This window comes from Cavia porcellus, unplaced genomic scaffold, assembly GCF_034190915.1.
Source record: "Cavia porcellus strain 051 isolate PalLab524CR breed Dunkin Hartley unplaced genomic scaffold, mCavPor4.1 scaffold_21, whole genome shotgun sequence".
Taxonomy (NCBI): domain Eukaryota; kingdom Metazoa; phylum Chordata; class Mammalia; order Rodentia; family Caviidae; genus Cavia; species Cavia porcellus.
Genome location: NW_026947504.1, coordinates 34,176,959 through 34,190,218, shown reverse-complemented (window position 1 = coordinate 34,190,218; position 13,260 = coordinate 34,176,959). Strand labels below are relative to the sequence as shown.

The 13,260-nt window shown below is 42.5% G+C and overlaps 1 protein-coding gene, 1 long non-coding RNA gene and 2 other non-coding genes across 5 annotated transcripts; 1 reads left to right on the top strand and 3 right to left on the bottom strand.

Annotated features, from left to right (window-relative positions):
* Nucleotides 1-5,146: 5,146 nt before the first annotated feature.
* Rpl21 (ribosomal protein L21) lies at nt 5,147-7,837 on the bottom strand. The gene is made up of 5 exons (XM_003477403.4): nt 7,753-7,837; nt 7,249-7,310; nt 6,325-6,437; nt 5,678-5,828; nt 5,147-5,506 (listed from the first exon to the last, which is right to left on the bottom strand). The coding sequence occupies exons 1-5, from the start codon at nt 7,817-7,819 to the stop codon at nt 5,417-5,419; spliced, it is 483 nt and encodes a 160-aa protein (XP_003477451.1). The 5' UTR covers nt 7,820-7,837; the 3' UTR covers nt 5,147-5,416.
* LOC111753749 (small nucleolar RNA SNORA27) lies at nt 6,153-6,279 on the bottom strand. The gene has a single exon (XR_002788541.1). It is a non-coding gene; the product is annotated as a small nucleolar RNA SNORA27 (small nucleolar RNA).
* Nucleotides 6,534-6,604, bottom strand: LOC111753801 (small nucleolar RNA SNORD102). The gene has a single exon (XR_002788584.1). It is a non-coding gene; the product is annotated as a small nucleolar RNA SNORD102 (small nucleolar RNA).
* A 2,012-nt stretch (nt 7,838-9,849) lies between the features above and the next one.
* On the top strand, nt 9,850-12,760 carry LOC134471959 (uncharacterized). Of its 2 annotated transcripts, none has more exons than XR_010041731.1 (2): nt 9,850-10,532; nt 12,453-12,760. It is a non-coding gene; the product is annotated as an uncharacterized LOC134471959 (long non-coding RNA). The 2 variants fall into 2 exon arrangements; XR_010041732.1 differs by having other exon boundaries at nt 9,850-10,939.
* The last annotated feature ends 500 nt before the right edge of the window (nt 12,761-13,260 follow it).

Below are 13,260 nucleotides of genomic sequence, written 5' to 3'. Positions count from 1 at the left end.
TGAGCTCTAGGTCTTTTTAACAGGCTCTTAGATGACATTAGTGTCACTGGCCGGAGCACTACATTCTGAGAGCCACTGGTTTAGCTTACAGAGGAGGAACTTAGAGAAGGAAAGGGACAAACGTAGAACATCAAGGAGCCAGGGCAGTTAAGAACTACAGTGAAGATGGAAGTCTCTGGAGGAGCAAGAAATGGGTTGGCCCTGCCGAGTATTAAGGGTAACAAATTAACATAAACAGGCCTCTACATTTATTCGTTAATGACCAAGTTTTTGGCAACCTTTGAGAATAGTTGCATCAGAATAGTGGAGGCGGAAGCCAGATTTGCAGTGGGCGACCAGGAAATGTAGCTACGAAAGGGACCAGAAAGGCACAGAAGACAGCCTGGCTAATTATGTTAGTTTCCAAATCTGTAGGCTGAAGTCAAGGGAGCGGAATGGGGCCAGGGTATAAGACTAGGAATAATCCAAGTGTCTAGAAGCAGTAGTAACTGGGCCTTGTGGCACACATCTGTAATCCCAGCAATCCCAATAATCCTGGCGGCTAAGGCAGCACACCAAGCTCCAGCCAAGCCTGGGCTATTGGGTGACTCTCAAAAACTGAGAAGGGCTGGGAATGTAGCACAGTATGAAGGCCCAGGGTTCAGCCCCCAGTACTGCCCAAAGAAAGGGCTGGGGTGGAGGCAGTAACAACAAGCCCTGTCAACGCCCGCTCTCCCCTTAGTCTGGTTTTTGTTTGGTTTGAGACAGAGTCTCACTACGCAGCTTAGGCTGGCCTCACACTCAGTGATCCTCCCTCAAGCTGGGGTTACCGGGGTGCCCACCATACCCAGCTCTCTCTGTTCTTTTCTACTCTGATAAGCTTCTACCTTGAGGGAGTCTTCCTAATTTCCAAATTGTCACTTCCTGAAGGAACAGTTTTAGGATGTTGTCTTCTTTATCCTGCTTTGCCCAGTCGAATGGGTTCCGGCAAGTATTTCCTAATTTCATAAACATCTATACCTATAAGCCAATTAAAATCTTAAGAGCCCTCCAATAAAACACACTGTGCATCAGTAACTATCACAGAGTAATAATGGCACAGAAAATGATGGAGTTTGCTGTTCTTCACAGGGCATTTGGGGAGTGTTGATAAAATTTGAGCAGTGAACTGCAGGAAGTAAAAGGGACAAACCATGGGGTTCTGTGAAGGAAGGAAGTCTTCCAGACTGAGGACACATTCATTTCCAAAGGTCATACCGAGAATGTGCTTGGCATGTATCAAAGGCACAGCAAGGAGGTTAAATGTGATTGAATCCAACCGTGGGGCTGGAAGTGTTCAAAATCAGAAAGGCGGCCACAGCCCAGTCAAAAGGCATGCTCTGGGGGTCAAGGTCATTGTCAGCACAGACGTGATACTCAAAACTATGAGGCCAACTATCACCCAGAGAACCAGACCTTGTGAAGGTTACAAAGATAAAAGGAAACGAGGACGTGTTAAATTTCCTAACAGAAAAATGTAGCATTTTCTCTGACCAAATGAGCAAAGACTGTATAATAACAATAATCAGGGCTGAAGACAGTGCTAAAGCAAGCATTTTCATGCACTGCAGACTGGAATGCAAATTGGGACAAGCCTTTAAGAAATCACTGTATCAGAATAGATCAAGAATCTGGAAAACACACATATTCTTCAACTCCGAGATTTTCTTGTGAGGAATGTTATCTTAAAAAGATTAACTCAAAACATTAAAAACAAAAAATTAATACCTTTTAATGGCGTAGTACTGCCACTAATGGCTTTTTGGAAAATTGCTGTGCAATAGAATGGAAAATTTTTCACTTTCTGAATATCTGCCCTAAGAAAAGCAGTTCCTCCAGGCCCGCTGTTTCTCACCCTTCGCTTCCCAGTGTCCAGCTTCCTCAGCTCCCCCGAGCTGAGACGCCGGATGGCCATCTGCTCTCTGGCAAGTCACAGTGCGGATTCTCTTTACCAGGCAATGGCAAACAGAACGACAGACTGCACCAAAGACTCTAGTAGCCATACGCTCCAGGCCGCTGCCCTCCCATTACTGACCAGGTCACAGACAGGAGGTGAGGGTGATAACACTGGCAGAGGAATGAAAGGATTATCTAATTCCTCCTGCCCATTCCCCCATCACATGGGGAGTTTAACAATTCCAATTATTCACAAATAAAATTGTTACCAGCCCTCAAATTTCAGAGAAACTAGTTACATAATGTATGGAAATCAGAATGTAGAATTTTTTTAGAGCAGCACTTTTCATCCATCTCAATAATTCAAAGAACATTTACTTAAAGCTTACTATGTATCAGGCATTAGGAATGTGCACCACCACACTCAGGACATAGGTTTTAAAAAATTAAAACATCGCTGGTTACAAGTATAACTCAGTAGAAGAGCTCTTGCCTAACATGTATGAGGCCCCAAGTTCCATTCTCAGCACCACAGAAAAATAAGAAAATACTAACAGAAGCAGATACTATAGTGGAGTTATGTGGAAAACTCTGAAAGGAATGTCTCCTCTCTAAGCACTGTAATCACTGAGCTCCTTACTTGCATTAATTAAGGTATTAACCTAAGGGATAACACTTAAGCTTAGATGTTGAAGGACAAACATGAATCTATCAACTGAACCAGACAGTACACACTTCAGGCAAAGACAAATGTGCAAAAAATTGGAAGAGACAATTTCTTCCTAACAGTTAAAGCATAAAGAAAAGAACAACTTAGGAGGAACTAGAAAATATAGGGCTAAGAGCTGGGGATACAGCTTATCAGCACAAGCGCCTGCCTGGCAAACACAAGGTCTGCAGTTTGATTCCCAGTACCCCAAAACAAGAGAAAACAGGGCCAAGTATGGATGGAATCAAGGTGTTTACATGTGTTCAACTTGGGAAGTAGTATATATTTTGTCTGACAGTGTCCTGATGGGTTGCCCTACATTTTAAACATGTGCAGTCTCTTGCCTATCAATTATACTCAAGGAGGGTATGTAAAAAGACCACCTGCCCTTCTTTATATACTGCCTACTGCTTAAGTCTCCACCAGTCAGCCTGACTAGGGTAAGTCACCAGCAAGGACACTGTGGTGCACTAAGCCCCCACAGTGCAGTTTCTGACAGTGCCAAGTCTTTCCCCTTGCTGCTGCTTCCACATAAAATATGACAGTCCCCACATGGTGTCATAATGAAACAACACACGTTCAGTGCGTAGAAATGGATCTAGTGTGTAATTTGTACTAGTTGGTAATACACGAGAGCACCAGCCACGCTGCAGGTCGAGAAGCGCAGAAGCCATAAAGACGACCTCTAATGAGCCCATGGTACCACTCAGAACTGCCAGCCGACGCTGTGTGCGCAGCAGTGGTAGCTGACACTTCTGCCTGGGAGCTGGGTCATTTTGAAGTCGCCATGCTACAGTCAAAGAAAAACTGGAGATCAATGCCATGTGATCTGTCCACACTATTCCAAGAATATTTTAAGTGTTCCCATCGCATGCAGTATCAGAGCTGTGGGTTAACTGTGTCTATGAGCAACTACACGGTCACTTTAACATTTGCCACTCTGCACCCTGAGCCAAAGGAAAAGCTTAAAAGTTTTCCTTTAGCCACACTGGTGGTTTAACACGTGCATGTTTTAATGTTCCCATCCTTACAACATGGATGTGAAGTTTCCAGAACTAGAATTTGAAGCATCTCATTTAAATGCTGCCAGGACAATCTGCACATGAGGAAGACAGTTTCCATTTCTCATGGTCTACAATTCCAGTACTCCCATTTTTGAAGGTTAACAAGACACTAGCACTGAGCAGCTACTAAAAAACCTCTGAAGGAAACCAAGACGCAGACTATGAAGTGGAACGTGATAGCAGTGTTGGCAGTCTGCAGCTCTCACCCCAGAGCAAAAGCTCTGCAAATTATTTCCTCTACATAGTACTTAATCCTAAAGTACTGGAGATGGCAATCATGTTTAAAAACCCTTCCCCAAAAAAACAATAAAAAATGACATTCTTAAGCAGTTGTGGGGGGAAACTACTGAGGGTCTTAACTGGTAGGTAAGGAAAAGCTGAGTCACTGACAGTGACATTTATGTTGTGCTTCTCAGTATTTCCGTCTAGTCACTACTGGTTTCTAAGAAAGACAACTGGGCCACAGGTTAAGCAACTTCCTAAGCAGTATAACCAGAGCCTTCACTGCTCTACAGCAAGGACAATCTTGGTTTTCCAAGTGGAAGGTAAATTTGATGGCAATCGGTCTTACTGGGGGTTGAATCCAAGACCTTTACACTCAACTACATCCCCCGCCTCATTCTGTATTCCAAGAATGGGTCTTTGTCATCAAGCCCCCAAGGCTAGGTAGGCTTGACTTGCAATCCCACTGCCTCAGCCCCCAGGGTGCCAGGATTACAGTTATGCCACCATCATGCCAGCCCAACCATAAATCCAATGCTCTACTACTAGAATGTGAACTCTTTATGGACAGTTAGCAACTACCATCTATGTTAAGCATTCAGTGAGATGCAAACTTGGATTTGCCAAATTATAATACTGTACCTATTTCCTATCCTACTTCATTGGGAGAAATTCGAGTTGAAGGAAAGTTAGGACCTTTCCTTCACCCACAGCATTCACTACTTGGGAATACAAAGACGGTCAAATTGAGCGCAGTATTTGACAGGATACGACTTAAACACTAGTAGAAAAATACAGAACATAGCTTAAGAAGACAGCAACAAAGCATGGTAAAATATGGAATGAATCAAACTTGAGGCATGTCCCAGTAGTGAGGATGTTAAGAGGGACAACTGTTTATAATCTGATTCTTAGTTCCCTTGTAAAACAAAAGCTTGGGAAAAGCCAGGTCCAGTCCAAACTCTCACCTCTCCCCACTTCTCAACACATGCAAGTAGTGCATGTATGTGCCCTCTGCCCGGCAGCAACAGGGGTCTCTGAAGTAGGCAACTGGGACTTCCCCAGACACCAAACCTGCCTGCACTGTGTTCTAGGACTTCCTAACCTTTAGAGCTGTGAACATGAATATTTACAGCTGGAGAGACATTAAACAAAAATCTCTAGAGTTCACAGATTATTATCTAAGTGCTTCATGAAATGGTCAAAGCAATTCAGAACCAAAACGTAACTCACAATAGGTGCTTTAAACAATTTATTTAACTGAAATGACTTCCCTTTATTTAACTGAAGTGACCTCTATTTTATTTTGATACATCTCTGCCCCATGGTGATCTTTTCCCCAGTGGATCTTCAAGCCAATATAAATATTTCATAAATATTCGGCCGTTTGGGATAACCTACACAATACCTCAGCAGTATCTTTCAGCAAGAAAAACACCACTGAGTTAAGACCTGACATACACTTAGCCGCCCATTAGGTGCTGAATGGCAGAGCTCCCTCCCCAGCTTATGCCATGAATTCATAGGGAATGGGTTCCAGCAATTCAGGCTCCTTCCCATTGGTCCTCACAAAGTGTGCTTCTCTGGGCGGGGCAGGCTGTTTAGGGGGAAAAAAACATCGTTAAGTATAAAGTATTAAAGATCAGAGTTTTAAAGTATTCTTCAAAATAATCGAAGTTATACTCAAACTCTATTCGAAAAATCAGCAAACCAGTTTTAAAGTTACCAAAGACTAAAACAAACAAATCCTGCCAAGTCAAGGTCTCACCTGGCGCTTTAGTTGAACCCAGGTACCTTTCTCTTTGGCTTCCTTCTTTTTCTGATCATTTTCCTTGACACGTTTCAGGAAGCTATCACGACTCTTTGAGTGTTTAATGTGCTCAATACGCACATTAATCCTCTTGGCCAGGATCTTGCCCCTGGAGAGTAGAAATTTTTAACAAATACTTTAAGAAAAATAAAATAGGGCTGGTGATTTAGCTCAGTGGCATAAGTGCCTGCCTGGCAAGCGCTAGGTCATAAGTTCGAACCAAGAGGGAGACAGCCTAACTATGTAATCACTAATCTTACTGCAAGAGGGCTTGAACATCCCTATGTTAAAAGCACTCTCCTGATGAGTTAGGAGCACCAGAGCCTCTGAACACTAGCAATACAACCCAGTCAGACATTACCGCTACTTTATGCCAAGAAAATCAGAACTGCTTAATACCAAACTGCGCAGACTTTCCAGTGAATCTATTTTGGACTGTTCCCTCTGACAGGTTACAGGACAAACACTAGTTTGCCAGAGTTTTAAAAGGATATTTCCTTTGCCCCACTTGAATGACCAATGAAGACATTAAGTCCCACTGGCAAAGTGAAAGGGGCTTTCTGAAAGAACACTAACTGGCCACAAAGAACTATGACATTACTTACTTAACTTGCTTGTTTACAACAATGCCAACAGCATGCTGGGTAACATTGTAGACTCTTCCTGTTTTGCCATGATAACATTTGTGTGGCATTCCTTTTTGTACAGTACCCATTCCCTGGTTAAGAACAGAGACAATGTTATTTAAGCAATTCCCTCTTCCTTTGATTGGCATGACTAAGAACTTTAAGATATCCTTTAACAGTAACTCAAGAGCTTTCAGAGCCGGTGAAATGTGTTTTTCATATTGCTTCAAGCAATTGCAAAGACAATCATCATTAAGCTCTAGAGTATGAGGGTAGTTAAATGCTTTCACGAAGCTAGCACTCTCCATCTCTAACACGAATTAAATTTGACACTACAGTCTATTCCTTTTCACAATGATAAACTGATGTTCCCCCCACCCCATTTCCCAGTAGTTAACTTTTTAAAGCAGGTAATGAAAAACAGACCCATTAAGAATAGAATTTTTGAATACTTGTAATCCCAGCACTCGGGAGACTGAGGCAGGAGGACTGCCTTGAGTTAAGACCAACAAGACCCTGAACTATACAGCGAAACTGTCTCAGAAAGCAAACAAAATAGAACTTTAATACAGCAATCTTGGGGGCTGGGGATTTAGCTCAGTGGCATAAGCGCTTGCCTGGCAAGTGTGAGATCATGAATTCAATCCCTGGTACCCAAAAAACAAAAAACCAGCAATTTTTTAGCATTAACAATTTCTTTGTTCAGTACTGGAAACTGAACTCAGGGCCTTTACACTGAGCTACATTACCTATCCCCAGCCCATTTTATTTTGAACTTGGCCTAATTTGCTCAAATTTTCAATTTTCCTGCCTTAGCCTCCCAGAGCACTACAAGTATCTGAATTTCCACTGGATTAAATCAGATTTCCCTAACTTCAACAGTTCTTCAATTTCATAATTTACCTTGATGTCTACAATATCACCCTTTTTGTAGATTCGCATGTATGTGGCCAAAGGAACAACTCCTGAAAAAAAATAAAGAAACTCATAAAAAGACTTAGACTTCAACACACACTTTTTATTTTTTACCGTGGCATAGAGATTGAACCCAGGAAGCACTGAAAACTCCTAAACCTCTCTGTAATTTTTGAGGGCAGCGTCACTGTTATCCAAGCTGGTTTCAAACTCGAGACCCTCTTCCCTCAAGCTCTTGTGTTACAGGATTTCAGGCATGTACCAAGCCAGGTCACATATTCTGTCAGTTCTAGAGTAGACAATTTCTCCTGAAAGCAAAGCCAGACTACAACTTGTCTTCAAAGCTTTAATCCTATCCTTATTACAAAATAATTTAGCTGTGTTCTGGTTATTTAATGTCACCAATGAACATTACAAGCCATATATATTAAAAAATGAAAAAATCAATTATATATGCCATGCTTAGCCCTCAAGGAGGGTCAATTTACTTACCATGCTTTCTAAAAGGCCTAGAGAACATATACCGGGTTCCCCTCCTCTTTCCCTTTGTGTTCGTCATTTTGGCGAATTACTGAAAGCACAAAGTATAATAACAATCAACAAGTTTGCAGGTAGCTGCATCTTTAACCCTTCCCAAAAACATTTAAGTATCATTGTTGTTATTTCAGTGACAATTTGAAAATACACTATTCTTAGGGTTTAGACTTTGATTTAAAAAAAAAAAAAAAAAAAAGAAAATACACTATCATTTTAGCAATTAAGGTTTTTACCCAAACAGCGTAAGTTCAGCTTTGGATTTTCACAGGATGGAAAAAGCCCTATCTAACAATCAACCTAATTTTCTACATGTATTTCATGTACTGTCTCCTTAACTGACAATGCCTCAATTTGCTTCATACTTGTTTACTTAGGAAATATATACAGGGTAGAAAGGGAAAACATCTACTGGTAAACTCAGCATAAGCTGCACTTACTTCCTTGGAGATCCACATTTAAGCTCAGATCTCTGTAAAAACTTACTTTCTTTCTTGGTTTCATAAATGGCTCCATTTTTTTTTTTTTTGAGACAGGGCCTCATGATAATAGTTCAGGTTTATGTCCAATTCCTGCCTCTTCAAGGACAAATGGTTGCCTACCTTAAGAGACCTTGAGTGCCCAAAGGCAACCCAAAACCCAATTTATTGCAAAGGGCCAATACTGCAATTAAACCACATTGCTGAGATTTTAGGAGGAAAAAAACCTCCTGCGTTAACATCCCTCCTCTTAAAAAATAAACATAGTATGTGTCCCACAGTTCCACCTATATACATTTAGAATTTAACCTTTCCTTTGTTTCCCAAGAGACTGAAACAATGGTTTTGGTTAATAGTTATTACAAAGGCTTTAAGTGCTATTCTTGGTGTTTAGTCTTAGTAAGGCAAAAACTTTCAGTCAGCCTTTAACTTAAGTTTTCTGAATGGCAGCAGACTCTTAATTTATAAACACTTCTTTTAAAAAACTGTCGGAGAGACACAATGTTTCACCTAACCGTTTCATCGAAGTCAAACCTTTGTTTCAAAGTATGATGCGCACACTACTTTTAGGGCAACAACCAGCTAACCTGTTCTACTCTTCAAAGTCCCAAACCGTATGAAATTTAGTGACGCTGTACAGATTGAAGTCACTTTGTGGAGCTATAAGGCAGCAAAATCAGTAACGAAATTTCTGATGCCAAATTCATGGTTTTTCACCAAGCCCATTTTCGAGTCAAACATCCATTTAATACTAACACACATAAAACGAATTTTCCAACACACTGCTCAATGTGCAAACCAGTAACGGTTAAGTCTACAAAGACGGGGGAAAAAAATCATGCCACTTAGGATCCACCCTAAAAGGGCACCCCAGTTTTCTCAACTCTGGTAGCTGGCTGTTGTCTGTTAATATTCAACCTACACCCCAAAAGTTTCTATTAAGCGGCTACTTAATAAACTTTCGCCCTAAACTTGCAAACACAGATTTATGATCTCCTAGCTGTTTGAGAATCTCTTAACATACACGGCGCAGAGTTAGTCCAAACACCTTTTCTTGGTGTAAAATTTGTGTGGACTTTTTTTTTTTTTGTCTTTTTCCTTTTTATCGGTACCGGGGATCGAACTCACGACTGCCTGCTTGCAAGGCAGGCGCTTATGTCGCTGAACTAAATCCCCAGCCACTTGTGTGGATGTTTTTAAAATTACCTTCTCTTCCTCTATGTGTCATCTGGGCCCCAAACTTAAAAGCCATTGGAATGCACCTCAAGAAACGCACGAAGAGGGGTGCAGAGCCCATTACGCAGCTTAACTCCTGCCATCTCATTCTCTGGCCCGGTGTCCAGGCTTTAACACACATCTAGGTCTCACCGGTCGCAGAAACCGACGGAAGGTTTTGAAGCCGGTGCCAGAACCCTAGGTCCCTGGACTCGAGTACGATACGCTCGGGGGTCAGACCCTGAAATCAGTCCGGGAGCTACCAGGCCAAGCGATCCCGCAACATGGTGGCTCGCGTGCCCCGCACGCCGGGGTTGGAGTTACGCACACATGCTTTGAGTCTCCGCCACGTTAGCCCTAATCTCCACGCCCGCAAAGAGACGGCTCCTTTGCCTCGAGCCCGCCCCCAGGCAGAGCGGCGGCCTGGGAGTCCGCCCCGCAGTCCTGGGCCTCGGACGCAGTGTACGGGGCTCCGGACCTGGCAGGACATGTTAAATTCCGCCCAGGCCAGCAGATCCCAGACGTGCTACACAGTCTCCCGAGGATCCTAACGCACAGCATGAGCGGAGGCAAGGCTGTAACTCGAGTCGGCTAAGCGTAAGAAGCCAGGAGCCACGAGGAGGTCCTACCTGGAAGATGGCGGTTCCGGCCGAAAGGAAGGAGGCGGAGCCCTGGCTCGCGCCTTACTAGGGCCAGTAGGCTGCCCGCGGCGCTGCCTGACGGAAACGCCAACCTGAATTAGCTCTTTTAAGCAACAGAGCCGTCCTTGAGAACAAAGACATCCCATTATAGTATACAGTGCTTTCGTCTGTTGATTGCAAACAAAACAGATTCGGCCAGCGCAAACTGACAGTTGGATTGTGCCAAACAGCCCGGAAAGGGGCCTTCAAGACCGTCAATAAGACGCCGACGACGCGAGCGTGTCGACGTCACTGTTGCGTCACGCGTACGCCGGAAGGGACTCTGCGTGCCTTGGCCGGGAGTTGTGAGGGTGTTTGCCGCGTCGGAAGTATTTTGAGCTTGAAGCTGGTGCTTACTTCTACGGTACTTGTTTGCAAGTGGTTATACAGGCACAAAAAAATACATTATAATTAATTAAAAACAAGTATGTAGTTTATATGGCTTTAAATAGAGTTCCTTCTGCATTTAAACGCGCTTACTAGGGATTACTACCACTTTGGAAAGCAATTTGGGAAGATCTAGTAAAACTGAGTATTTTAAAACACTAACCACCAGTGTACCACTTTTATCTGTGTATGTCCTACAGGAGGTTTGATATGGTTGTGCATATCAACCAGGTTGACAAGGAAGTGCATGCTAGTATTGTGGGTGAAGCCAGAAATTTAAAACTTTTCTAAAAGAATACATTATGCGTTGTAAACAGGATGAAAAAATACATGCTGGCAAAACAGAACTGAACTCAGAAACAGGATGAAGCGAAAGAGAGCGAGGTAGAAGAAATACGCATTATAATTACTATTGCAGTTTAAAAGTTAATAGAACACCATTGTACATTGCTTAGAGGTACAGGTAATGAAAACACAAGGGAGTGAAAAACAAGTGTAGAAAAATGGTCGTGACTTCCCACTTTGCATTTGATGGCTGCTTTATTTTTATCAGGGTACAAAGATGCTCTCCTCTTTTCACTTAAAACGTGCCGTCTTTATGGCTTGTTTACTCTCCTTTCCTAACTCCTGTGCCAGACTCATTTTTTCTACCATCAAACGTGTATTTAACAGTCACGAAATTACTGTTTTTGTACATCACAAATTCTCCAGGGACCAGAGACAAAGCTCAGAGGTAAAGTATTTGCCTAGCATGGGTGAAGCCCTGGGTTCAGTCCCCAGTACCTCAAAATGAAGCAAAACTGTAATCAGTTATCATACAGTTTAACCTAAAAGTGAACACTGCCGCCTGTCCCATTCTGTTCTGACTTTTTTTACCCGCCGCCATGCTACTAAAACTGCTCTTTTCAAGGCATATATTACTTCTGTGTTGGCTTAATTATTTTCCTCATTGGGGTACAAAAAATCTGGCAGCTGAAACTTGAGAGGTTTATTTTGGCTCATGTTTCAGTCCCTGATCTGCTGGCTCCAGGTAGAATGGCATGGCACAGGAGCATGCTGGAGGGAAGGTTGCTGGCTTCCTGGCATTCAGGAAGCAGAGAAATTGAAGGGAGATGCCCAGAAGGGAGATACGCCCCTCTGGGATATGCCCACGGTGACCTGCCTTTTTGGACCAGACCTCACACCCTAAAAGCAAGTCAGTTATAACCTGATCATCTCTAAAGTCCTGAGTATGATCTCATGAAGCTTTAGCAGGACATCTAGATAACGTATAAACCAAAACATTGCCCAAACCAAATGACATATCCTGTTCTTGTTTGTCTTCATCTCGGAAACATTGCACTCTGGGATACTTTTCCTTCCTGAAATACTACCTTTTCTGACCACTTCGTAGGCTCTTGCTGTTTTCCCTTTTACTGTTTCCTTACAAACAAACAAAAGCTCTTTGAGTTTTGGAACTAAATTACCTGCTTTTCTCTATAACACTTTCATTTACTCCCATCAATCTAAATTTTCTCTATATACTACTTACTACCAGATTTGCTTATTTAATTCAAGTCTCATAAAAACTTCTATTCAGCTTGACATCTATTCTTAGATACCCCATAGCAGCTCAGAGTTAATATGTCCAAAATAAAGCTTTTGATTCCATCCCTAAGTCTATTTCTGCTCCATTATTTCTCATGTCAGTAAATAGCACGAGCACTGTCATGGTTTAGATTTGCAATGTTCCTGTAAAACCCCATGTGTTTGGAAGGTGATTGGATCGTGCAGGGGGAGTCATTGGTGGATTCATAGCTGACTTACTCTTAGGAGCTGGGGCCCTGATTAGAGGGAGATCACTGGGGTTGTGACCTGGAAAGGTACATTCCTTTTTTTTTTTGTCTTTTTGCGACAGGGTCTCACTATGCAGTTCAGGCTGGTCTTGAGCTCAATTTGTAGCCCAGGCTGGTCTCTAACTGGCAATGATCCTCCCACCTCAGCCTTCCCAGTGCTGGGATTACAGGCCTGAGCCACCATGACCGGCTGGAAAGATACATTCTTGCCCTGACTCCTCCCCGTCTCTGTTTCCTAGTCACAATAAGGTGAGCAACTTTCCTGTGCCCAGCCCTTCCACCATAGCATTTCTGTCTTGGAGCTATTAAACCACTGAATAAACCAACACTTGTATACCTGTAAGCCAAAATAAAAGCCTCCTCCTTGAAACTGCAAGCCTTGAATATTTTGTCTCGGGAAGAAAGGGAAGAGTAACAAGAAACCAATTTTCCCTTTCTTTGAACCAACCCCACCCCTCTTCCGGTTAGCAGCCTGCTGGTTGAGAGGACAGGCTGAGTTGATGGCATTTGAGGCACTAAAACAACTTAATGCTTGTATTGTCTGATTGACTTTGCTGGCCTAAGACCAGTAGTCTGAGGATCTTTTAAGAGGATAACAATATGCAATGTAGCAAATAAGGGAGATTTCCTTCTGTATTGTTTTTGAAATTCGATACTGTTCTCACTGTTTTGTTTCGTTCTGTTTTACTATTTTGTTTTATTCAATGTTCTGTTTTGATTAGGTTTATTCTGTGTGATTTTAGTATGTCTAATAGTATGGGCAGCAGTTTTGAAGATAACAAGAGGCATTGTGGTAGTCATTCGGGGTTTTCTTTTTTTGGGGGGATTGGGGGTTATTGGGGATTAAACTCAGGACCTCATACTTGCCAG